The sequence below is a fragment of the Pituophis catenifer genome, unplaced genomic scaffold (assembly GCF_029215685.1).
Source record: "Pituophis catenifer annectens isolate HBS135680 unplaced genomic scaffold, rPitCat1.0.hap2 SCAF_2, whole genome shotgun sequence".
NCBI lineage: Eukaryota > Metazoa > Chordata > Lepidosauria > Squamata > Colubridae > Pituophis > Pituophis catenifer.
In genome coordinates, this window is record NW_027256882.1 from 112,062,143 (window position 1) to 112,089,541 (window position 27,399).

The 27,399-nt window shown below is 38.3% G+C and overlaps 1 protein-coding gene across 1 annotated transcript in view; it reads left to right on the plus strand.

The window, feature by feature from the left end:
• ABLIM3 (actin binding LIM protein family member 3) overlaps nucleotides 1-27,399 on the plus strand; it is a 168,105-nt gene that overhangs the window by 119,596 nt on the left and 21,110 nt on the right. Inside the window, exons 6-13 of the mRNA XM_070933971.1 lie at nucleotides 2,204-2,297; nucleotides 14,687-14,774; nucleotides 18,295-18,353; nucleotides 19,097-19,168; nucleotides 19,735-19,890; nucleotides 24,806-24,835; nucleotides 25,300-25,429; nucleotides 26,148-26,246. Of these exons, the coding sequence (XP_070790072.1) occupies nucleotides 2,204-2,297; nucleotides 14,687-14,774; nucleotides 18,295-18,353; nucleotides 19,097-19,168; nucleotides 19,735-19,890; nucleotides 24,806-24,835; nucleotides 25,300-25,429; nucleotides 26,148-26,246 (728 nt within the window). The remainder of the gene's footprint in view (nucleotides 1-2,203; nucleotides 2,298-14,686; nucleotides 14,775-18,294; nucleotides 18,354-19,096; nucleotides 19,169-19,734; nucleotides 19,891-24,805; nucleotides 24,836-25,299; nucleotides 25,430-26,147; nucleotides 26,247-27,399) is intronic.

The following is a 27,399-nucleotide window of genomic DNA, read 5'->3' on the forward strand; positions in this document are numbered from 1 at the left end:
TACCTACATCTCACTTCTCACTATTAGACCAGAATCTAATAATTTTGTGTACTAATGGAATGTGTGCGTTTCAGTGCACATAATGCATCACCTTCACTTCTGGAGGAAGCAAGAGCCACCTGTGATTCCTTTTGCCTCACTTGTATGGATTTACTGGAAGGCAATAAAGGCAACCTTCTGAGAACCCCTTACTCCATAAGGAAGAGGCTTTTGAATGAGATTTTCTAGTTTTTGTAAAATCAGTACTCTTTCCAGTTGCTCAGTAAGAATTCCAAAAGTGTCTTTAATTTGAACTCTCTGGGCTGAAATTCTGAAACTCTTCAAGTTACACATGAAGGCTCTAGGATGGTTGCAAGTACCTGGGTTTCTGGAATCATAAACTAGTCTATTTATCTATTTATTTGATTATTTGCTAATCCAATCAAAGATTATATTGTCCAACCCCCACTAATTCAGGAATTAGTCCCAGTTCATTTATTACCCCATCCAACCATTCTATTTTCTACATCCTCAACAGCACTAGCACATTGACTAATTCTTCATAAACATTATTTTATTTTTTTTGTATTTAATCCTCATTTACAATAGCTTTGCTTAGATCATCCATCATAGCAAGCTTTCTGACAATGATCTTGTTGTACGTACACATTTCAATGGATAATCAAGTAATAACGGTGCCAGAAAATAATTATCTCTGGAGAGAGAATGTAGATCAAGTTTTATGCAGGTGTCATTCAACAGAGCACATAAATGCTGCAGTATAAAATGCTTATATCTGCACTATGGAGATGAAGAGAGAATTAAATAAATGATGTTGCCCAATCCCAGTGCCAAATAATATCTGAAGCTGTTTTAACAAAAACAGTGTTTTGTCTAGACTAAATAAAAAAGTGGATTTCCTTTTATTGGGGGTAACATTATCTATAATTCATTAAAAGATAATTGTTTGTAAAACTGCCATTAGCAATGAAAGTCATTGGACAACTTCTGTTAAAACCCAATTTAAAAGCCACATTTATGGTGCAATTAATGATTTTATTATTCTGCCTCAATGATTAATCGGTGAGTACCTTTAGCCCTGGAGCAACCTGTGAGCATATTCCACCAAAGGATCTCTTAAAGATGAATGGATTCTGCTAAGTAAGGGAAGAAAAGCAGAGAGGGTAACTTTATGCACCAGGTAACAGGCAGAAAACTGGCCCACGGTGGTTCTGACATTTTGCTTTTCCAGCTTTGCTTTCCTGAACTAAATATGAACAATTGTGCAGAAAATAGGATACAGGTAGTCCTCGACTTACAACAGTTCATTTAGTGACTATTTGAGGTTACACTGGCACTGAAAAAAAAGTGACGTTCACACTTATGACCGTTGCAGCATCCCCAAAGCTGTGTAATCAAAATTCAGGTGCTTTTGGCAACGGACTCACATTTAACACTGTCATATGATCCCCTTTTGTGACCTTCTGACAAGCAAAGCCAATGAGAAAGCCACATTCACTTAACAACCATGTTACTAACTTAACAACTGCGGTGATTCACTTAAATCTGTGACAAAAAAAAAGTAGTAAAATAGAGAAAATTCACTTAACAGTGGTTAAGTCTCACAGAAAATTGGGGCTCAATTGTGGTTGTAAGTCGAGGACTACCTGTATGTGAAACAGCCTATCTCAATTGTATCTTGGTCATGCCCCGTATCATCTTTTCCTGTTGGCTCCTCTGAGCCTTCGTGCTGACTCCAGCTTGCATCCGAGGCTCGCTGTCTCCCGGAAGAAACAGAACCATCCTTCCGCCCTCTGACTTTTGTGCTGGTGGGTGTGCTGCCTTTTCATGACATACATTTGCCCTTCCTATGTTATTTCTGAATCAATCTCATCCAACTGAGCGAGCAGTTAGAAAGAATTCGTCAAAGGACTCCCTCACGGCCCCATTCCTGGATTCAGATTCTGGGATTTAAGAGCCTGCTGCTGTCAGGCAACTGCAAATTGACCCGAAACGAAACCAACAGATTAGGAGCAAAAAACAGATTAGAAGGCAACTGACTAGTCTGGGAAAGTTTTCACAATGCCTTCACTTTAGTATGAATGGTGGTCCAGCATCCAACCATGACGAACTCTAGAACATTTGTGCTTAGGTTGGGAGGAATGGCGAAGCTTCAATGTTCCTTCCCTCTTCGAAATCTCACTGCCTGCTCTTTTCTCACCAGGGATAGTGTCCCATACTGTGAATCGGACTATCATGCCCAATTTGGTATTAAGTGCGAGACCTGCAACCGATATATTAGTGGCAGAGTCCTAGAGGTGAGTCCAATGCAAAGAGATGTCTTTATTATGACAGGAGTTACGCAAACAGGAAACAGCCAAGCAGTTGCCTATAGTCAGAAGAGATCATGCTCTTTTTCCTCTAAGTAAACCAATCTGAAATAATGTCAGTACCATGCATGGCATGCTTCTTTACCAAGGATGTTTGGATAACTGTGGGATGAGCTCACAAACTGCTATTTGCCCCAAAATGTTAGGATTTTTCCCCCGCCTGATATTTTTATAAAGAGGTTGGATAAATTGAAGAATCTGCAAGAGGAAAAGAAGCCATGGGACAAATAATACAGTATATGGGGAAACCTAATGGATGCTAAATATTGCTGAATTTATTGTTGGTGCGCCAAAATTGAGCATGGCTGGGTCAGCACTTTAGAACAAGAGAACATTCATGCTTATTGGAATCTGATTGCTATCAAACCTTACCTACCTGCATTTGGGTTTTTTTTTTTTCTTTAGTTTCATTTCAAGCCCTCACACATCACAGAAAAATCCTATGAGGACAGATCATTTGCTAAATAATGAAGAAAGTTGATACTAGTTCTATTCCATTTCAGAACATCTGCCAGTAAATCTGTCACCTCACTTTGCAGAAGGAACTTCCATTTTTAATTACACATAATTGTGAATAATATTTCTTCCTCTCTGTTCTGAATTTCCCAGTATTAAAATTATTTCGTTGATCCTTGCTGTAAGTATGAGGTGAGAAGAAAAATCCATTCTTTCTCACTCCATACACCTATCTTCAGTCATACTGTCATTACAGCAGTCCTCCAGTTATGACAGCAATTGTGACCGAGATTGCCATTGTTAAGTGATTTGATCATAAAGTACAATGTCATGTGATCACCTCACATAGTGACAGCAATCACAGGAGTTGTAGTCCTATCGTGATCTCGGAACCATGCAGATTGTTAAGCAAAAATGTGTAGGAGTTCAAGGCAAGGAGTGCAGGAGGTTAGGGACACCACAGATGGACTCTAGGGAATGCAGGTGGGGATTGGGAAAAATGGGCAGACAGGTGATGTCAGTGGTAGATGTGGGACTACAAGGATGGGCTGGCAAGGATATGGGCAGGTGCTGGGGAAGCCTGGTATGTGTTGTGTCTGGGCAATGGGACTGCTGCTTGCACCTGATATGGAATGCAAGAGAGTGCTTGGCAAAGTAATTTTTTCTCTGGCTGCGGTAAGTGTCAGTGACACCTTTTTATTCAGATGCTCTTTCAATCCATCCACCTGGAAGAATGCTTTGTAGCTAAATTCCACCCTGCTCCTCCCTCTGGTTTTGGCAACAAATTCAGTACACCTGCTACTTGTTTCATATAAGTCATCTGAACTAAGGAACCATAATGGTAGAAGGCTTTGACTGCAAAAGGGCACTTTGAACCAGTCAATGGAATTTATAGAATTGGGTAGTAAGTGTATATTCTTCCTGGGTCTAAATTCATCCTTGCTCGGATGAGTAAAAAGGAAAGCTCAGCTAAAAACTGAAAGTCATCTGGAGGGCATTCAATTGCAGAAGTTTGATCTAACTAAATAGAATAAAGCAAAATGGTGGCTCACCTTAATCATGAAACATTAATAAGAAAAACAAAATCTAGTCTGGCAAAATTGCTGTGTGTATACCAAAATAATATATTAGGAATGAAGCAACTTTTAATGATTTCTAGACAGCAGTTTGTTGTTTGACCACTTTTAGACAATCTGTTTGTGTAGTATTTAGTAGTATAGTTTATTGAATAGCCCGAAGGCCTTTTCAAACAAAACAGAAAAGAAAAAGGGAAAAAGATAAAACAGTTACAAAAATAGCAATCTAAAAATATATGATAGATGACATTAAAATTTTACCATATCAAATTTCAATAGCTAAGTTGCCAAGACTAGAAGACTAGATAACCCAAATAGGATAGCTCCTCTCTAACTGAGCTCATCTTTCTTACAATCGATAAAATTTTCCTTGATATAACTGGCTCGTATTGCCGTCAACCTTTTAAGGTATCGAGTGATCGCTCTTACCAGGGGAGGAGAGTCAGCCCTCAACAGAAATGCTAATTTTTGGCTTATATTCCAGTGGGGAAATTTATTTATAATTGGGGACAGATATTGATTTCTAACTTCCTGATAGAGACTACATTCGAATATTATATGCGCCGTGTCCTCCACGACGTTTACCCCACATATGCATATTCTTTTGTCATACGGGATTTTCCGATAACGGCCGAATCTAACGTTGGTATCTAGAAGTTCGAATCTAAACTTAACAAATAACTGTCTCTCCACTGATGGCATTTCTAAATATAAATACTTTTCCAGGGTGAAAGTTGTTTTAACTGCTGTCAGCAGTTTAAGGGAATGATTAGTTGAAAGGGTTGCCATATCCATTTGCCCATGTATATCTTTAATCCGTTGTTTAACTTGGTTCAGTGTGTCACACAACGGGAACCCTACGCCATATCGGTTCAATATTTCTGACTGCCGGGTTAGCCAGGAATACCTTTGAGGATTTGAAATCTGCTGTTCCTCTAGACATATTTTAAGGAATCTGCTGGCATCCATCTGGGTCATTTTTAACCAGTAGGCTACCGCCCTAGTGATTGTATAGGTGTACAGTGAGAAATGTCCCAATTCAGCTCTGACGGCTGCAGCTGAAGTGGAATTGTTTACCCCAAGCATCCTCCTTAACAGATTATTTTGAGTTCTCTCTAATATGGGGGCCTCTGTAAGACCCCAAATTTCAGCACCATAGAGCATGAAGTAAGTGAACCAGGCATACTTTAACATAATGAGATAATTAAATAAAATAGACATTAATGACAAAGAAGGGAAAATGTTACCATTTGTACCAGGAGAGGTTCCTGTGTATATTAGTTTAAGTAGAACTTCCAAATAATCCATTTTATCTCTTCTCTCTAGCACCATCGCTTCCCCAATAATAAACTGCAACAGAAGTAGTACCTGAAATAAATAATGAACAGAGACTTTCTAGTAATGCTGACAGAAGTAAAATGAATTAAAATGTTGTTGTTTTCAGTATTAATTATGGAAAATCACTCATCACTGCATTTCTTTTTCAACAGTTGCTCTTGTAATTTATTTTCCTACTACTAACACATGCAACTAAACTTAATTTCTGCAGCAGTTAACATGGAGCTCTGATTCAGAGGTAGAACTGGTTTTCAGTACTATATCTAATTCCTGGAATATATGAAGTAATAATAATAAAAAGTCCTCTGAGCATGAATTGATAATTGGTCTTAACAAGTGGTTTCATTGCAGCCCATCTAAGTTTAATTATTAGTAAAGGAGCAGCAGGCAGAGGCCTAGAATCTTAGGTTGGCTTGGAGCCTAGCAGTGCTCTGTTCAAATATTTAAAATTGAGGAGAAAGGAGTCCCAACTTTGAGCCAGAAATGGTCATTTCCTTGTTAGGTGTTTGCCCATTTTGTGCCATTTTCCCCTCCTCTGATTCTGAATTAACTATTTGTTTTGGATTTAACTAACACTCATCCAGAGATAAATTGATGTGAACTTGCCAAGGATCTAGTCATTTAATTTAGTACATACTCCCAAAAAATTCTTGAAAATCATTGCATGTTGGAAAAAAGCCAGGTATTTAGGCTTAAATGTTGCTTGTTAGCAGTAATTTGATCATGCTTTCATTTTCCACCTTTCTACCCAAGACAGTCAAACCAAGATAATTTGGAGCAGGTTTTAAAAATAATTCTGCCAAGTGATTGCATTCAGAAAGGTGCTCTTGAGTTGCATTAAGACTTCCAACTTCCTAAAATTGCATCGGCTTAAGACAGAGATGCCCTGAAAGGTTTTCTGGAACAGAAAGTAGGTTAAAGGACAACTGGATAGCACTTTTAATTCAAAAGGATTTTCACTCCAGATCTATTTTCTTCAGTCATGCACTATGGCTAACAGTTGTTTCACGGAAATGGGAAAAGCTAATGAAATTGTCTTTAAGATAAATCTTAGAAAGAAATTGTTACACATGGATTCATTCTAGTCATGTTTGTCTTTTCTGTACATTACTGAGTGGGTTTAACCCGTTGACTGATAGTTATCTTTGTTCAATTATGTGCGGGCCTTTGAAATTCCAAGACCTTGATCAAGGGAAACTACAAAAATCATCATGATAGGAGTAACTGCAGGTAGGTCTGCAGGTAGCCTGCAACTTGGTATGAAATCAGGAGGTAGGTTTGATATGTTACATAGGAAAATCTACAAAGACCATAGGGTAGTTTAGAAATCCCATGGGCAAGATTCAACCTATCTTTAGAGACATTCGTGACTGAGTTATTTTACAGTCCCTTCCAGGAGTCTCATGGACTACAAGCTCAACTTCTCGGGATTTTTCCTGATTGTGCTGGTGGAAGCATTTAATCTCTAAGTCAACTAATCATGATTATAAATCAAACCGGATGGCAGGATACTATAGAATATGATACCTACTGAATGCCAAGATTCCTGATTTCCCTCAAGATAGGCAGCTGCTATTTTCCCTTCTCCTCAATGAAACGGTATGAAAGCCTTCTATTTCAACCATAATCAGTCTTCATATGTTTAAGCCTCTGGCTGTCCCAGATGGCTTTAAGCAGTGTAGCCAGCGTAGAAGATTAATGAATCTTAAACGATGACACACCCCTCCCACTTTGAATTATAATTAGCAGTCTGTCTTCACTGTTGGCAACATCAGACTCATACAATGGCCTGTAATTTTCATCAGTATAAAATAAACAAGATTGCTTGTGGTTTGTTCTAGTGGGCAGTTGCATCCCCTTCATGATCAAACTACCTATCATGATGGACCTTTAGAGGGTGATTAAAACAAAACCAAAATGCAACCACTTATGATACTTTGCCAGGTAGCTGAGAGGTTAAGCTGTCACCAGCAGTCGGGCAGCACATAAATTTAATAAATGATGGTGGGCTGCCCAGATGTTTAGACTGTATTTGACATTTTTTTTGTCCACCTAACAAATCCTTCTGAAGGACCTAGGATAAGCAGATTTTGTTGCTTAATAATGTTAAAAGAAATGCTGCAGGATATAAACTTTTGCAAGAAAAGCTGCCCTTTGCAATTGACTAATGGTGGTTTTGTCAGTGCTGATGGTGTTCAGATAGTGCTTCAGATGTTTATTATTAGTTACATTATTGCTGAATTATAAATTCACAAAAGGTAAACTGAATTCTATGTGTAAGATAGCTGTATTATGAAGTTCATTTGGTCTTTCATGGAAGGTTTTAACTGGCTGCAATTGGATAAAATGAAAAACATTCAGGATTAATTCTGTGCATGTTCACCTAAAGATAGACACCAATTCAATGGCTTTACATTTTAATGCTATATACTGCAGCCTGCTCCGCTCATATATTCTAGGTACGTCATCAGCATTGTCTATCAATCAAGAGGCAGAAATATTTTCTGATCTCATAATCTACAAAGCTGGATTGCCCGATATCTTTAGTTGCAGGACTCCTTTTGAGAAGGTCATATTGGTGCATTGGGTGAATGCTTACATCATTTGTTTTTGAAAATATTCATTCACACAATGTGTGTCTCACTACAGCTATTCCATACATCCAGATGGTGAGAAAAACACATTTTATATTTTGTATCTGAGACAAAAATAGTTTAAATAAAAAAACCAATCTCTCTCTTAAAGCTCAAGCCTAAGAAATTGGAAGGACCAAAGACTAAAAGGAACTATATTTCCTGGTAAATTATATACATCCACTATACTTATAACAGTGTAACACCATAGTTATAGCAAGGCCAGCTGTAACCTATATTTTTGTGGCTAAATAGAAATTCTTTTCAGAGATGGCAATAGATCTGCCAGGCATCTATTTTTATCTTTCTTTATTTAGATATTGATGGTACCGATGAGGGTTCTTCCACAATTTAATCCAGATTGAGCCACAACTTTTCCTCAACTTTAGGATTCCTGTGATCAGAAAAGAAAGTTGTGAATGGAGAACTTAGTCTTCTGCCTTCATGGAGCAATGCAACAATGCTTTGACACACTAAACAATGGCAAAGAGAAAACATAAAAATGTGAATGCTATTGCACTGGTAAAGTGAGGATTTCTGTTTTCATAGGAAGACTAGAAGCTTAATACTTGAGCCATTGAGCTGTTACCTGCATCCAGTAGCTCATTGGATCAGGCTGTAATTCCCATAGGACATTTTCATTTTCTTCTGTGGATACCTCCTAGCCAGCTTTCTTGAGACAATTGCATTCAGCAACAGCAATCTACTATGAGATTGGAGACTATATTATTATAGTGATGGTCAAATCCAGCAGTGGCTCAGCTAGTAAAATCTCAGAAATCTCAGTGGAGTTTTAGAAGATGCATGAATTAGAAAAAAACATGTCTCTCTCAAGGCACTGAAATATTTATGAAGGGGGGGGGAGTTGAGAGAGAAAAAGAGAGACATTTGTTGCTTTCAGCTGCAAGTGTTTCAATGATTCATTCACTCCATTTGCATGATCACCATTGATTTCCAAATTTCCGCCCTTTCAAACTATAAAACTGTGAGGCAGAGACATCAGATAATGCAGCTGCCTGAAATGCTTTGCTTCGTTGGTTTTTGAACAGCTCAGCCTTTTTTCTTTTCTTTTTTAAGTAAGTTGAATGAATCTTACATTATAGATAAATTGACTGTAGAGAATGCCTAGAATAAAAAAAATAGGCCGGCATTTCTGGACAATGGGAAGTGGAGAAAGAAGTTTTTGTCTGATCCATAAAAAGATGTTTGCTTTGGGTGTAAATGGGGATAAGGCAGGGCTGGTGTTACCTGCAGAAAAACAAAGGAAGCTATTGCAGCATAGCAGTAATCAGAAAAAATAATAAACATGAAATATGGGTAATGTAGAAGTGATTAAAGAAATCATATCTCAGTCATCAGAAATGTATTGCTGATGCTCATTCCCCAAATTATCCAGGTAAGACTGACAAAAATTCAATCTCTGTTATTAGTTTAAACAATGAAGCCTGCTGGACAATTTGTTTGATACAATGAAAGGAAACTCCTGATGATCCAGAAGTTAATTGTGGTTGCTACCACGCCTTTTCTTCTCAAAAGCCTAGTGAAATAAATGCCATGTCACATTATTGCATGCAAGGTTTCTCCACTGCTATTCCAGTTCATTAGCCCTCACATTCAAAAGAAGTGGAAGTTATGAATGAGATTATGCATTTTAGAAGGAATTAGAAATTCCTTCTAAAATGCATAAGAAGAAGGATAGATTCCTTCTATCTTCACAATGTTCAAGTGTCCCTTTTCCTTTGTGAATTAGGATTGGAATTAGAATTGGATGAGTTAATTATGTTTATTCTGTATCCACTTCTGTCTAAGTTTGCATTCCAAAGCTGGTTTCCTAGCAGCTTTGCTTGTCCTTCTTTTTCAGTGGAATTCTTGGTGTTGGGGACATGTCTGGAAGATTAAAATACATTTGAGTACCTGATTGCTAATTAATAGTTTATATATCTCTTTTTTTAGCTATTATTGATTATTTTGTTTTTGACATCATTGTTGTTTACAGTACACTAGCAGAATCACATTATTTGAGGTGGGCAGGCCTATAAATGCTTTTAATTCATTAATTAAATTGGATTCCTACATAGATCTTGTTACTGAACTCCCTCCAGACAGCACTTTCCTGGAGCAGTGATAGAATTGTTAGTCAGAAGGAGAAAAAAGTAATTTCTTTAATAATTTACATTACATTGGCTATTTCCCCATCCCACTCCAGCAACTGGATCACTCTTTATTTACTAATATTGCTCATTTATAGCGGCCAATATTAGCGTAAGGACTGTCCAAGTTCCTGAGCTTGTAGATGTGGCAATATTTCATGCATCCAAACTACTAGCATCAAGTATATGTAAGAAATATGCTGATTCAAATACAAGTTGCTGTTTAGTTCATAATCATATTCTGTCAATGCACACCTTTTTATTTTATGAGTAAAACTGAATAAACCATGATTTCTCAGCTTGTACACAAGGAAAGCTAGGCTCTTATTTGAATGATCACTAATTTGAACCAGCAATAAAGTAGTAAATTCTTGCAAAAAAACAAAATTGCAACAGAACAAAGCTGCATCAGTAAGAACTGTCTGGATTAATTAGATTCATTGTTGAACGGGCAATAACCACAATCTTTTTCGAATAGCAAAATTGGGGATAACTTTTTGATGGGAAGCATTTACTGCCTTTCAGAAAAATCCCAGGGGTGGAATCCCAATGACTTTGATATTATTGGCACATGATCATAAGATAGATCAGGAAAGAGATTGCTGTTCCTGTCAATGGAGATTTTCTGTCATCCTGCTTATGGTTGGTCCAAAGGTGCTTCCCCCCACCCCCCAAAAGGCAACTGGAGTGAGCTGAAGAAGCTTCTTGGATGAGAAGCAAAATGTCTTCAAAGAAAAAACAAAGTCCATTTGCCTTTTTGGGACAGATTGTTACACTGTAGAGGCAAATCTAGATGTGTGTCACTGACCTGAAGCAGAAGGCTAGTTTTCATAGGCTGAGAAGCAAAATATTATTGCAGGGCAGCAAACTTTTATTCATGCTTTTGGCTAGCAATATTATGACTGAACTGACAAGGAGTACTGAGCTATTGCTAACAATCTGACCAAGAATTCTGCAGATGTGAAACTCAACCCTCTCTTGAAACAATTATTCAAGTCAATTCTGGCCTTAACTTCAAAGTTCTGTCTCTAATTAAAGGCCACGACTGTCCTTTTCTTCCTGGTACTCTTTAATAATCTCTTATTCTTTCATTATCATCATCATCATCAATGCAACGATCACCACCATTATTATTTTTCTGTAAAAGCCCCTTTAGGAGTCGTTCTTTGCATGGAGTAGTGTCTGTAATTGAAATCCAAAATTCCTTTTGAAAGGAAACAAGATACCAATTAAACCTATTATCTTTGTTAAAGAGCAGAGAGAACACCCTTGATGCATTGCAAGTGGGCGAAATAATAGGCTGTTATTTCAGTATCAGAGTCACTGAAGGCAGCAGAAAAAGTTGTCTTCTTACAGGAATGGCTCAAGAGACAAATAGGACTGGACACTTTTTATTCTTAACTCAACGGCAGATCGCTCCACTATCCTGAAACGATGACAGTTTACTTAATGACAGCTTGTAAACAGGCCTGTCAAACTATTCTAGGGATAGCTTACATTTTCAATATCTCTCTGGACTTGATCATGCTGTTACTCAGGCCAGCTCTAGCAAAGTCATTAGATAGAAATAAGTGGAAAATTGGTCGAAAATAATGGCCCCTTTAATCAAAGTGACAGCACTGGGCACTTGGCCTCTCCCTACAACAGTGTTGATACCAGGGTGGATCCAGTAAGCTGTCACTCATTGTAATCCTTGGGTGGCTCCACTGATTTCAAAGCCATCTGCGCTGATAAAAGCTTGAAATACAACTTTAGGGTTTCTATGACTCGCCACTATCCTGATGCCATATTTTATACCAAACTTACACCCAGTGTCTCAGGTATAAGACATGATTACATGTAAGAACTAGGATTGGTGCAGAAGAACCCCTTTACATTTTGTCTACTGCTTATTTCAGTCGTCTTGGGAATATGTGTATAATTTCCATGTATGGTTTGTACCTTTTATTAAGACAGTTAGTACTCAATCATTGAGCTATGTACCTTAGTTCTTACCAATTGTACCATATTTTTTTTAAAAAAAACAACAGCATTCTCCAAAGATGCTTTTTCTATCTGATTTTAGGTAAAAAAAGGCAGATATATTTGGCACCAATTTGGGGCTTTTCCAATAGTTTGTGTTCCATCGGAGAATTGTATAAAGTAAGATGAAGGGAGATGCTTGTTAGTTGAGATTGATAGAAACATGGTTAGGGAATCCCTGTTTATATTGAATAAGTTTAATTTGTGTAATTGTATGTGAGAATAACCAAGAGGGACTAGGAGAAGCAGTGCTGCCTAAGGAATGATCCAGACAAAGTGGATGGAGAGAAAGACTCTGCAGTTGCTTAGAGAGCTGCAGTAAGAACTTTAGGATTCTGTTAATATTGCTTTTCAATAAAATAAAATTAGCTCATCTGGTCGTTTTCCCTGTTGGATTTATCTGAGAGTGCTGACTTCAATATTGCTAGTCTGAAAGTACAACTCTTCCACCATCTTTTTTTCTTTTTTTTTTTTTTTTTACAGACTGACCAATTCGGGCAGGTTTTTACTAAATTTCTTTCTCTACCCCCTTTTTTAAACTAGATAAACTCCTTCATATATTGTCGGACTATATATCCGTAAAACATTTTAAAAAGTATCCATGACATACAGATTAACAAGCTATTTAAGTGAGGGCTTGATAACATAGCAGTTAAAGCAATATGTAGTTGGATCAGAAATCATACTCAAAAGGTTCTCATCAACAGCTCCTCTTCAAATATAGAGGTGTATGTGGAGAGGTTCAGTCTTAAGTCCTCTACTAATCAATATTTTCATCACTGATTTAAATGAAGGAATGGGTAGAATATTATCAGATTTGCTGATAACAGACATTTGGATTGGAAGGCAGAAATATAACAAAATGATCTTAATAGGTTAGAAAAATAGGCTGAAAATAACACAATAACATATAACAGAGACAATGAAAAGTTCTGTACTAATGAAGCAAGACTAAAATGAGTAAGTATATGATGGACACTTAGCTTACTAGCACTGAAAAAAGATTTTGTACTAGTACTCAAATCAAACTGGATATGAATCAGCAGTGTGACATGGCTGTAAAATAAAAAGAAAATAAACAAAATACAATATACTGGAGTATACTTTCCAAATGATGGGAAGCAATAGTTCCACCTAATTCTGCTTCAGATAGACCCATCTTGAATACTGTGTCTAGTTCTGACCACTATGCTTTAATAAATTATAAAATTTTCTGAAAAGAGCACAAAGAGGACTAGAAGTTAAATCCCATGAAAGCAAGTTGTAAAAACTGGTTGTCTTTAGCACTGAGAAAAAACTATCGAAGAGGAATGAAGTAGGTCTCTTGAAAGGATAATACATAGAAGAAAGTCAGGACCTATTCTTCCTTATTCCAGAGTGAAGGACACAGAATTATGGATTTAATTTACAGCAAATTCCAATTGAATGTTAGAAAATACTTCCAGCAACAACAGGAGTTTCACAGTGGATCTGTCCCAAATTTAAATGGCTCTTTAAAATGTTATGATTTTCAGCAATATTTGGTAATAGCCAAGATAATTTTTTTACTGATTAAAATATTCTTTCAAACAACACAAAATATAATGATAAAAATAATATTGTTAGGAATAGAATTATGCAGATAAGGGAATATCAAAATAATATAACTCAAAACCCCTCTATTTTCCAATGTTACAATTCCAATGCTATGGCAATGTTTTCTGTTGCAGAAAATGTTCTGTTGTGTTCTGTTATGATGATTGCAGGCTTCAGATAATCTTTAAAAATCATATGAGTACAAAATAAAACAGGCAACAAATATATTGAAAAGGAATCAGGGGAAAATAAGAAAGTGAAAAATTTATGAATGCATATAGCTCATGTTGTTCCAGAAGCATAATAAAATGTAACATTAAGTCTTGCACAAAACAATCCACTTAGATTGGTACAGGATTCTAGTCTCAAAATGCTTTGATATATCTGAATTTTCCTGCAACAAACCACATGGTGGGAATTTGGATGAAATTATAAGAGAAGATGGTAAAAAATTGGAAGCCTTAAAACGGAAAGCAAATTTCAGGGGAATCAGGTTATTTAGTTACTTCAGTGTTTATACTTTAGAACAAATCAAGCCAATGGATCCATTAAAATATTTTAAAAACTTAAACTGAGAGATATAGAAAATGTAAAATATTAGTATTATAAATTACAGGGAATTCAAAGCCGTATGGCAGAGTCTATTGTGGAGAAGACAAATTTAGCACAATAATGGAACCGCTGAAACCATTTAAATTTTCTTAAAAATAAGAAGAGGCATGTTAATAATTAGGTAGTATCATATAATTATAAGTGGTACATCTCCTTGATTCGAAACAGTATTTATAGCAAGATTATCCTGATGTTTTATGAAAATCTAGCAACAAACTTTAATGTGTGGTTGGAATATAAAGTCATAAAAGGTTTTTGGGCAACAATCTATAATAAATACAGCCAATCAATCATGTGAGATGGGAAAAAATGACATAAATTACAGAATTACTGCCAAATTTCGATTCATCTAAATCAAAGAAACATCACTTTTCCTAGACAGTCATGTGTTTGGCTAGAACATTGGCATGTGGATATTTTGTTCAACAACTCTTTGTTCTCACTGATTTCTGTAGGCAGGAGGAAAGCACTATCATCCTACTTGTGCCAGATGTGTACGATGTCACCAGATGTTCACAGAAGGGGAAGAAATGTACCTCACAGGTAGGAACACCTATTGGAGGCAAAAGATCTCATCAAGAATTAAAAAGTCTGCCTCTAATCCATAGGGGGCAAATTTAATGCTTGTCCTTGCAGCTTAAACATGATACAAACATATTTTAAGAGCCATGCTGGGCCTCTCTGAAGAACATTCAGTTTTTCATTGTGATAGACTCAGGTTTTATTAGCGAGAAATGGATTAATCTTCTCTAAACATTACATGTGACTGGAATTCGTATTATCAATCCCACTTCAAGGAGAATGTGCTGAAATTTTCAAACAGAAGGCATTTGACTGAACTTAAAACAATATTTTAATTTTCTGATTGCAACAAGCTTAGTGTATTCACATGTTCATGGAATATCTAGTTGCAATAAGAAATGAGATGACTAGATCTTAATATAAGGTTAGGATGTTCTCCTCCCTGTTCATCTATTTTCAGCTTAGAGAGGGAGTCTCATAGACAGTTGTTTGGTGTTTGACATTGTGAGTCACTAATTACCCTTTGTATATCAACATTAATTGCTGGGCTGGGTTTTTTCCCCCCACCCTCACACTCCAGGAACTGTTGGCTTAGTTGCTGGCAGCTTTCTGCGTGGGATGGCAATTAACAATTTGTTTGTTTTAGAGGAGTGGAGGCATCATTAATGGCTCCTTGGCTGATCAACTAGTAGGAAGCCTACCACAGTGATGGGCATGATTTCTCCAAACTGTTGCACCTCTCCCATGACTGCATGGCCTTAAAGGGCATCTAAAATTGATCCTGTGAGAAGATGGAAAATGGTGGAGATGATAATTGTTGGAGAAGGTAGAGGTTTATTCTTCTCCTTATGATACTGGGGTGATTCCAAGGATAATAAATAAACAAATTGCTCTCAAAAATAGCTCCCCGTTTTGCTCACCAGCCTTCTAAGTGGAACTTGACAGCAAATGTCAGGTATGGTAATGTTATATTGGTGTAATTTGACTCAATTAAATTTAGAAACCTCCATGTTCAAAGAAGCCATATTCATTCCCTCCTCTATCCTAGAACAAACAAGAAGAACAAGGGTAGCCAGAGCAAACTTGGAACACATGTATGCATTTCTGTCTAAAAGGAATAAAGTCATAGCAACAGAAGCAACAGGAAGGGACCAAGATGGAGGATTTCTAATAGAGAATAATTAGGACTACTTGAGAATTGTTCTAATGTTGGATTAATATCATATCTGGGCTCTTCTACATAGTCACTGATGTTACTTCCCAAGCCAGTATTTGCCATCCTCAAAATGCTCATTATTTCCCATGAGCTGACCATTGGCTGGTGAGAGAGAAATAAGTTCTTGTAGAATTCTGTCCATCTTCCTCTAATGTTCCTTGTTGCCTCCTTGTGTTTGCCTTCCCAAATAACAATCTGGTCTTTAAGAAACACAGTGAATGGGTGCCAAGGTGGCTTGATCTTAGCAGGGAAAAAGAGAACTCAGGAAACAGGATGAGGTAAAAGTTAAAAAAGTTGCTCCCTTTGGAAAACCACCTGCTGTACAGCTTCAGGGTTAACACTTTTCTCCCAATGGAGTTTCCTACATTGCCACTGAATCAGATGTTACTCACCTCCTCAACAGAAGGTCGATGGGAACACAACATATGTGATCCTGGGTGGGACACAAGCCATAGGTGGAGGAGCCTTCTGTTACATTCAGGGAGAATTGGCAGACTGTCCAGAAAAATTATTTTCATCTCTTGCAATCCAAAACAAACTTTTCAGGCTGTAAAAATGAGAGCTGGCTTTTCCCTTCCCTTCTCTTCTCTTCTTTTTTCTTTTATTCTCTTTCTTTTTTTTTGTCCTGTCTCAAGCAATTCATTCGACTTAAGAGTCTCTGAAAAATTATCCAGGAGGACGAAAAAGTTCTCTGGGTGAACACAGAGAAGCCTATCTAATTCAAACTGTATAGAGATCTTTGTTCCCATAAGACAAGGGAAAAAAAAAGGAGAATGCTTGTGATGCTACAATGACCTCTATTATCACACAACTAATTTTGAAATTTAATACACTGAAAATATTCCCAGGAAGATGATCTGGCCACAATCTTGAAATATGTGATGTGATAATATTGTATCCTCATTATATTTCTTTCTAGAATCCTTCAAGTGCAGGTGATAATACAAGTCAATAAAGCCCATAAATTAAAATCAGGGAACACCATCCCTAAATCTGAAAGCATTATCTCTCTTATGGAGTTCAAAAACACGAGGGGAGGCTAGAAAATGGGCATCATTAGATTGACTATTATTCATTACATACATACATCAAAGACACGACATGAATAAGCAAAAGAAAAATATATGGATGTGTAATGTATGTAAATAAATATTCTGCCAACAAAACCAAAATGGTTTATCACACTGTTTTGTTTTTTTTACATGATATTGTCTATTCTTCTCAAAGCTAGCTTTTACATAAATCTTTATTACTAAACCACCCTAAGGGCATTTTTATTTATGTATTTATTTTGCTTATTCATATTAGGTCTTTGATTCATTTTTCTATCCCTCAACACACCTGATTCTTCTCTATTGTTCAGCTTTTTGTTCCCATTTCCAACAGGCAATATGGCCAATTTGGAAAATATCCAGGAGTAAAGACTGATTCAAAGTTGATCTAAACAATTAGTACTCAGATGTATTTATATTACAGCCTTCCATCAACTTTTCTCAGTCAGTCAGATCTAGAAAAATGTGATAAGCCCAGAGCTGTGAGGGAGAGACAAACAACAAAATTAAATTCCAGTGGAAGAGAATATATCTTGTCTGGCTACTGTGGTTGGGTAAGAAAGCATCTATAAGCAAACAACCAAGCTCAGAGACTACCAAGAACTCCACAATCAAATTAAGCTCCACACCTCCAGCAAAGATGGCATTTTGTATGAGATCATTAATTCATATTCTCCTCTAAATGGCCATCCTTGATTATTTTATACACCAATAAGGGAACAGTAGCTGTGAACAGTATCAAAACTTCAGTGTTTTGTTCATTTCTTCCAATTACTGAGACCTAAAACTCTCGAACCATTTGACAGCATTTATTTGTTCCACATTCCCCATATAATGTCAACTAGCAAAAAGGTGAATAATCAGCCTTCATTCTTCTTTTGCATTATAAACAGAGAGATTGTGCCTTAATAGTGTTTCCATTTTACCAATAATACTGATTTTTACAGCTTAGCAGTGTCAAAAACCATGTTATGCTCCCCCATTGGTCAACTGGAAGGGGTTATTTTCATTCTGAACTGGGCTATGTTGAGGACAACTCTGGGTTACCTTGAAAATGCTTTTAAGGGTCTGAGGAATTAAAATGGGCAAAGGACCAAGTTTTTCTAGTGCCTGTTTGCAATTCAAAACTAGTCCAAACCAATTGAATCTTTGGAACAAAAATACCCATGGCATTATCAGCTGATGAAAGTGAATGGATCTTCTTGAAAATGTTGAGTAGGGTAGATGTAGCAGATGGGCAGCTTGTAGTTCTGACGCATGTTCTCCTTTGCAGGTTCAGAAGTATGGCATCCTATCTGCAAACAAGCAGCAAGAGCAGAAAAAAAGCTAAAGGTAAACTAGGGGAAGAGTAATTAGCCAAATTTTACTCATGGATGCTGGTATTAGCTAAATAATGATACTGCAAGGGGGAAGCCAGATTCACTTAACAACTGTGGCCAGAAAAGTTGTAAAATGGAGCAAAACTCACTTAACAAATGTCTCAATTACAACAGAAATTTTGGGCTCTATTACGGTCATAAGTCAAGGACTACCAGAACTGTGTCTCCTCAATAGTATCCAAGAAAGAAAACAAGTGACATTTCAGCGTTATACTCAATGATTGCCAGTGGCATGCAATGAACTGGAGAGCACAGGTGCCAACTGGTTGGCTTTTACCAAATGTTACTGGAAAGTAACATACTGCAAAAGGAAAGTTGATGACAGGCTCATCTACACTACAATATCTTGTTAGGCCCTCCAGCATACTAGCTTTAATTGAAAGTAATTGAGGGAGATGTAAGGTGTAGTAACTGATAGCATTGGTTGGAACATTTAATTTTGAATTGAGTGTTCACGATATGCATAGAATTAGGAAGTGAGCTAGCAGCTTAGAGTGGCAAGTAGCAAAATGCAGCCAAATATATACGATAGGGATTAAGGCTTTTTGAGCAGAAGGAAAAGTACAGTATGTGACTTTTTTGCCATTACTATATTGGCAACTCTGGTCAGCATGAGTTGAAGTCTTTCTTCAATACTATGTGTAAGCAAAGTCTTGGAAACTTTAACAAGTATCTTGTCGGTTTCTGTGTACACAGCACAGAAGAACGTCAGAGACATCCATATCCCCTCCTGGCTCCAGCATTGGTTCCCCCAACCGAGTCATTTGTGTAAGTATACACAACTTGGGGCAGAAGCAACATGGAAAACTGAAAATTGAGGTTGGCAGCCCCCCATAGGATTAATTTGGAAATGCATGCCCTGTGAACCCCAGAGGAGATGAAAAGAAGAGATCAACCAATAAAATAAAATATCTATTGAGGATTGTTCCCTTTTAGACTTGGAACAGATTTCCAAGCCAGATATGTGCCAAGGAAAGCATTTGGCAAATTCAGCCTGAGTTGTCTGTTCCCATCCCTGAATATCTGTCTGCTTAATGCCACTATGCCTTTGAGCATCATCTGCCTTACAGAAGAACTCAGATGCATGTAGTCAAAGCAAAGCCTGACACCACTTTCAATCCTGAGCCAACTGCTCCTTCCCACTTCTTCTGCTTCTGGCATTCCCTTCAAAATGTCTTCCTTTCTTCTTTTCGCCTTCCATCACAAATATCTGTCCCTGTTTTGTTCAGAAGTTTCCTTCAACCTTGCATTCTGATGTAATCTTTCTCTTTGCATTTCAAGTGCCTGTTCCTTTTCTTTCTGTGGTTGTCTATTGTATCTTTCCCTTTCCATAGGCTAAAGTGGATAATGAAATCCTTAATTACAAAGATTTGGCTGCTCTTCCCAAGATTAAAGCCATCTACGAGGTGCAACGCCCTGACCTCATTTCTTATGAGCCCTATCACAGATATACTTCGGATGAAACACTGGAGAGATATAGCTATGGGGAGGTACAGTTTCTAAGGCATTTCACCTGGATTGTACACAATGAATGACGTCTCTGTTGGAAGCAGAGACTTGTCTCTATCCTCTGGCTGTAAAAACCCATTAATTTCAATGAGAATGCTTGAGATTCAGAGTAACTATCTCTTACTCCAAAAAAAGAAACATCTAAAATAGTATCCAGGTGAGACTGGTCTGATAGATAGAGTAGAGCATAGGTTCTACTATTTGCATGGAAAACACAAAAGCCCTTTCCAAATATAAGTAGATTGGAAAGTGGACTGAAGACAAACATTAGACCATTGTTTATTTAATCATAGATGGTTACTAAATCTTAAATATATATATATATATACAATGCCTGGATAGACAGAACATACGAAAGCAAACCAAAAAAGCCACCTGGGGAATTTGCATATTACTCATTTAGAGTAACATCTGGCTAAGGATGAATTAAATAAGAATTCGCTTCTGGTTAATAGAACAAGCACAAAACATTATCCCTCAGTTTCAAATGCACCTGGACAACTCTTATGTCCAACACGTCAATGCCTCCTTGAACTGAGAAGGATGGACGTCTCAGTGGGTGCAATGGAAAACGAGGCAGATATGCTAGTGTGAATCTGTACTTTATGGGGATAGAGATCAGATTCTGACCTACCTGGAAATGTTACTGCATTTACACCTGGAAATGTTACTGTTATCTGCAGTCTGTCTGTAAAAGCTTTTGCATTTGCTTTAGGTTACTGATGGGGTATATGTCTAGGCTGAGCCAGTCCAGTGTCAGCCTTCTGGCTTCTGCTGAGAAAAAAAGGAATGGATAATTAAACGGAGGGGTTTCTGACAGAAGCATACCGGACCTTTGGCAGAAGACAGCACTTTTGGTCTGCTACAAAGCAGCGGGATTTTTAGTATAATTGGCAACCACCCTTTATCAGAAATATTTCATAGCAATAAATGACTGAAGCAACAAAATAATACAGCTCCTCCTTTGGAAAGGCAGTGAAAAACTCAGGCCAGAGACCCCATGTTAACTGACTCCTTATTAATCATCAAATCACAAATTTGTTAAGCTCCTTATCTCAGTTTCTCACAGAAGATATCCATTGATCCAGCTGCACTCCTATATCTCATTGGGGATTGGAAGCATGATAGAATGAATCAATGAGTCCTATGTTTCATCTTTCCCTGGCAAATGAAGGCATGACCTTCACTCCTGGACAATTTTTGGAATTACAAAGAAGTGCTATTAGTAAGGCATGAGGCTTTTGTTTTAACATCTCCAAGGAAGCCAGGATATTTTTAAATCAAGCACAATGGAACATTTGGAGAAACTTAAAGCAGAGCTTGGCAACAATAGTATTCTTGTTTAAAATATTGTGCAGAATGGGAGATATAGCTTTGTTTTTATATCTATAAACACTTACATAGTTACATTTTAACCTATTGTATTGAGGGTTACCCCTGAAGATTATACAGAAGCTACAGATGGTACAGAATGCAGCCATTCATTCAGTTCTAGGGGTCCCTAAGTGACTCATGTAATACCACTGTTGCACAAGCTGCACTGGTTGCTGGCCAATTCAAGGTATTGGTTAGGACCTTTAAAGCCCTTTATGGCATGGGTCCAAACTACCGAGGAATTGTCTCACTTCAATGGTATTGGTCTGCCCCACTCCTTCTGGAAAAAGGGACATGCTTTGGACCCCATTGGAGAAGGAATTCTGCCTGACAAGGGTCTGGGAGAAGGGCCTTTTCTGCTGTGGCTCCATCCCTTTGGAACACCATGCCGCTTGAGATGAGATCCACCCTCACCCACTTGGCCTTCTGAAAGAGTCTCAATTCCTAGCTCTGTGGATCAGCCCCAATGAGGGCATTCTGTGTTGGAGGAATGTTGGTTAGCAGACTAAAGAGAAGATCCCACCTCCACCCCATAATATTTTCTTTCTTTGACTTATTTAATCTCTGTTTATTTTAATATTTAATCTTTTGTACTTTTGTTTCATGATGCTTGTAAGCCACCCAGCATCGCTTGACAGTGAGATGGGCGGCATATAAATTAAATAAATAAATGAACAAACAAATAAAATATTTCATTATATTTATCCATACAAAGTTTACATTTTATGCAATATGCTTATACGTAACAAGTGTAATCAAATTTTCAATCCATTGAATAAACGGAGCCATACCTTTATCTTTCCAATGTTGCAATATGAGCCTTTTAGCCACAGTAAGGGCACAGAGAATGCATTACGTTGTCCAGTTGTCCAATTCAATGGACAGGGAATAGATCAAACTTGATAGGTATTGCAACAATGCTAACCCAAACACACCCTGATGCTACTTTTTCAGTAGTTATTCAAGTATCTAGTTTCCCCAAAAACTCTTTAGAAGACATAGGCTGGCCTTGTCTCTAGGAGTTGGCTCTTCCAGAGAAGATGGGTTGACACATTGAAGATTCATTCTCAGAGTCCCCAATGTCAGTGGGATGAGAGCAAGCCTTTTCTACCTTATTAGGTGGATGCATTCCACCAGAAAAGGCAATTCCACACACATCCATGTCCTGAACCATAAAGGACCCATATGTCTAACAATTTCAATTCCATCCAGAAACCTGCCAGGAACTAATGTAGCTTCCAAAGTAATGGTGTAACGTGGGTGAACCACAGCACACACCTTGATACTCAATCCACTGCATTCTGAACCAACTGTAGCTTCTTAAGAACAGTCTGATGTTCGGCAAATTGCAGTTACCCAAACATGAAAAAAGCATAGGTAATTATCGTCAAAGCCTCCCAAGCTAGGAATGACAGTAAGTGATGCACAAGATAGTGCTGTACAACAGTCTCCTAGTCATGGCCTCTATTTGCTCTTCGTACAGAATTGTATGTCCTAAAGAACCCAGATTATAGATTACCTCTGCATAGGGGAACACAAAGTTGTCCAATGCCAAGGATGGAATTCTATTTAAATCCCTCAATTTCTAAACCTATAGTCATGCTCTCTTGCTGGGATTGAGACTAAATCCATTTTTCTCCATTCAGTCCCCAATAGCCTCCAGGCACTGAGAAGAATCTTAACATCTCCTGTTCAGCCCAAGGTAGCAATGTAAAATTGAGTATCATCCATATAGTGGCCCAATCCTAGTGGCCTAATAAGAGGATCAAATTATAAGACACCCCATAAAGCAGGGGTCAACTTCATCAAGGGCTGCCTCAATCACTAAGTTACTGTCAGCCATTCTCCACCCTCCTGTTCCCACCCTCCAGCTCTTGGATAAAGAACAGGGGGATTGGGATGGTGGATAGTTACATACTTAAGTGCTGACTTCTTGAGTAGGGGTTGCATCAGAATCTGTTTCGTATCTATGTGCCATACCTATCTAGACATTTAACTACTTAGTCTATTTTTCTGCCTTCCTCTCTGGAGGTTTTCAGCCACCTGGAGCAGCAGGGATCTAATCCACAAGTGGCAGAGCTGATGTCACAGAAGACTCTGTTTCCTTCATTAGGATCTATGGGGAAATGTTGCTCTTTTGCCACTCATGGTGTAGGCTTGATGGTGTAGGCTTGAACCTGAACACTTAATCTGTATGCAGTTGTAGTGACTTCTTTGCCAGCACTACTTCAGCTGCCTCTTCTGCCACTTCAGAATGCTTCTTATTTGCACTAATGCAGATAGGCCTCACTTACTGATTGCATCATTTAGCAATCTTTTGAAATTATGATAGCCCTGAAAAGGCAATGACTTTTTCAGGCATTTATGACTGTCACAAGATGTTGTGGTCAGACAACTGTCATTTGTGTGTTTTGCATCTGGTTTCCAATAAACAATAGACAATGGGGAAGCCAGCAGTAAAATCACAAGTTGCAGTCATGCGATTTCTCACTTAACAAGCTGTGGTAACTCGTTTAATGACTCAAGTGGAAATGAAGTCATAAGTCTGCCACAATTACATGATATCTTGCTTAATGACCGTATCACTTAGTGACAAATTGTAGTCATTAAGCAAGGACTACCTGTGCTCTGGATTATGCCTGTAATTTAAATGAACCAGTTTGGTGCAATCAGACCTTCAGAAATGGTCTAAGGATTATCTTAAAAAAAAAAAGTGATGCCACCTAATATTTCGCCTTTTGCTGTCTATTTCTGTATTTGAGCTAGTCCTACTTTTCCAAAGTAAATTTATACTAAAGACATATTTTAATATTTTAAGGAGGAGCATCTTAAATGAACTTGTAGGCAAGTTTCTGCGCTAGTTTCAAAAATATGATTAAGAGGGAACCATGTAAATATTTAATTTCTACATGTTTGTCATACACTGCTAGGAAGGTGTGAGTCTGATACAAAAAAGTTGTGGCCCTCCATTGTTCTCTTACATTCACAGATCAGCCCTTGTCATATTTTTCCACATATAATTGCTCTAAGAGAATCCCTCAAAGCTTCATTTCCTACCTTATAAACTGAGTATAATATCTTAAGTCCTCTTGCATTACTTTTAAAACTAGGTTTGTTCAAAGGCAAAAGATTTGGTTTTCAGTGACTTAAACCATTGTAAAATGGAGAATCCAGGAGAAGAGGGCTCGATAGCACCTGATTAATCTAGATTAATCCAGCCAGGCACACACATCCCTTTGAGGTGACAAGAATATAATCGAAGGGAAGTGAAACCCTGAGCTGCCTTTTCTCACAACAATGGGAAAAGTTATGGGATTGATCTTCTCTTTCTTTGGCATTTTGGAATCTCTTTCTCCCAGATTTCTCAATGCCTTGGCAAATTCTGAGAAGGTTGTAGTTTAGGGAAGATGAAATGACTTGTGGTACAGAAACATTAGATCAATTCTCTAATAACCAATTCTCTCTTTCTTTTCCTGCTCTTTATTCCCTGGCGGCTTGTCTCTGACCTTCTGTCACTTGTAGTCTCTTGGAACCTTGTCTCCATATTCTCAGGTAATCACACAACGCTTAAGACTAATTGGGGGTTTACATAGCTAGGGTTTGTATTGCTGAAAGAGAACTTGAGGAGAGCTGGGTTTGGAAAAACCTGTGGAAGGCCAAGGAAGCTGATTTAGCTTTACTGCTAAGCCTTGAGGATATAAAAGAAGTCTCCTCTCCCCCACTCTCTATGAAATGAAAAGTGTTCTCAGCCAGGGGTAGGTTCTACTTACCTTTACTACCAGTTCGCAACGGGGCCGCTCACGCTTGCGCTTCTGCGCATGCGCAGATCGCAATTTATGACGTCGAGGCGGGTGGGTGGAGCCTTCTGCCGATTTTACTACCAGTTCTATAGAACCGGACAGAACTGGGAGCAACCCACCACTGCTCTCAGAGGGCCAGGATGCATGCTAATGTACATACACCTTGACCCTCCTGGGACTGGATCTTTTATGAACAAAGTTTTGCATTTTTTGCAGGATATTTATGAGAGCATGGACATCAGGCAGAGGCGAGCATCCAGCCCAGGCTACATAGATTCACCCACCTACAGTCGCCAAGGCATATCTCCCACCATCCCACGCTCTCCACATCATTATTACCGCTCAGGTAGGGCATGGCTGTCTCCATCAGGATTCAAATAAAGACATTTGTCCAACGGAACTCGGCTTTAGCACATTCAAGGGACACACACATGCTGCCAAAACATTTTCTATATCCAGAACAGGCTGAACATGAAATCAGAGAGACAAGGAGGGTCCCACACAGGTACAGTGTCGTCCATTGCATAGGATCCATCTTTAACAGAATGGTAGGCAAGTGCCTAGCTCTGGTTTTTTTTTACTTTCTTCGGGATACGAATGAATTGTGATGAACTTCACTCCGTTGTCATGCTCCGTTTTCTTTTTTCCTAAGCAAATTCAGAGTGGCAATTCTGTGGCAGAGTGGAAATGGAAAGAAGCAGATGACACGGGAAGCAGCAACTATAGATGTGCAAAATACTTGTCCTGAATTCAGGATGGGTTCTTCCAACCAATCCAATAGTGTTCTGAGCTAGGAACAGCCCTTTTGCCAGCTGAGAAATTTGTTTCAAATTCATAACCCGTGTTATTTTGAGTTTAAAATACTTTAGGAATGATTGGGACAACCCAGGCTTCTTGTTATGTGTACAAATCTGCACCATTATGATCATCACCTCCCTCCACCTATGTATTCCCACCATAAATTCACAGATGGCTTACTAATTTTCTAAAATACTGTTTTTAACACCAATTTTCCTCTGCCTCTCTTTTCTTCTCTGCTGCTCCCTCCAATCTGCTCTTTCAAGGGACAGAGAGTGGGCGCAGCTCCCCCTACTATAGCCAATTAGATGTGAGGTCTTCTACACCAACCTCATACCAAGCTCCTAAGCATTTCCACATTCCAGGTAGGCTCTGGAGGCCTCTGGCCAGCCAGTGATGGAGTGCTATATGGGATCTTTTTTGGTTTTTTTTAGTCTGCATGCTTGTGCCAAGGATGTTATTTGCATCAGTAGTGCTGTTGCCAGCCTAAGGTAAGCTGGCCGCAGCAAGCTACAACTGCATGGTAGAGGCCATCCATAAACAAGACCTGCAGCCTTCTCTCCTTCTCCTCTAAAATCTCCTTCTCCTCTGCCCTGCAGCTTCTTTCCCTGCACAAAGGAAAGACTGTCTTCTTCCTTGCCTTCTCTTCTCCTACTCAAGGACCAGAGAGCAAAGCTTGTCTGTCAGCTAAGAGCTTTTCTACACCCCACAACTTTGACACATAATTTATCTTATACTCCTCCTGCTCCCCTCAGGGCCCGCTGCACCCTTCCCCCAGATCTCTCTGGACTTGCCAGGTGACTGCTCCCCTCCAGCAGAGACCCAGGTAAGGGCCACTGCCCCACCCCTCCTGCAGAGGGGGAGGGAAGGAAGTCAACCTCTGTCTCTTAGCAGTGTGGAGGTAGAGGCCTGAATGCCCTCCCCACTTGCCTGCCTGCACAATCTGCAACCAGCTTTGCTCACAAGGTAAATTGACCCTCATTTGTTTGGTCAAAACAAGTAAAGATCATTCCTGTGCCAAAGCTGGCAGCTGTGAGAGCCCTCCTTCATTCACTCTAGAACAGGAGACCTTGGACTCTTCAGTTCAATCAATCCCTTCATGAAGTTATAGATTGTTCATCAACCCTCAAACATTTATTATATTAATATAATAATTAATTTATTAATTTAATAAATACTAATTTAACTAATAGTACTATGAATAATAACAATAGAAGTAAAATAATAGTAATGGTTAGACTCACATTAACTACTTTGGAGAACCCTGATCTAGAATTAATGCAAGTTAGGATTGAGATCTATTCCTTTGATACACATCTTCCTACCGGAATGAAACCTCAGTCCACTTTCTAGGTTTCACTCTTTGTCTGTACTGATAACTTTGGGCCAATACAAAGCCAAGAAGGTGGCTCCATTCTGGCAGTTTAAAGTTTAAAGATCTAGACACGGAAGAAGAAGAAGCTCTTTGTTTTCCATGGATTCCATTAGCATCCATTAAGGTCACAGATGAAGAGTCAG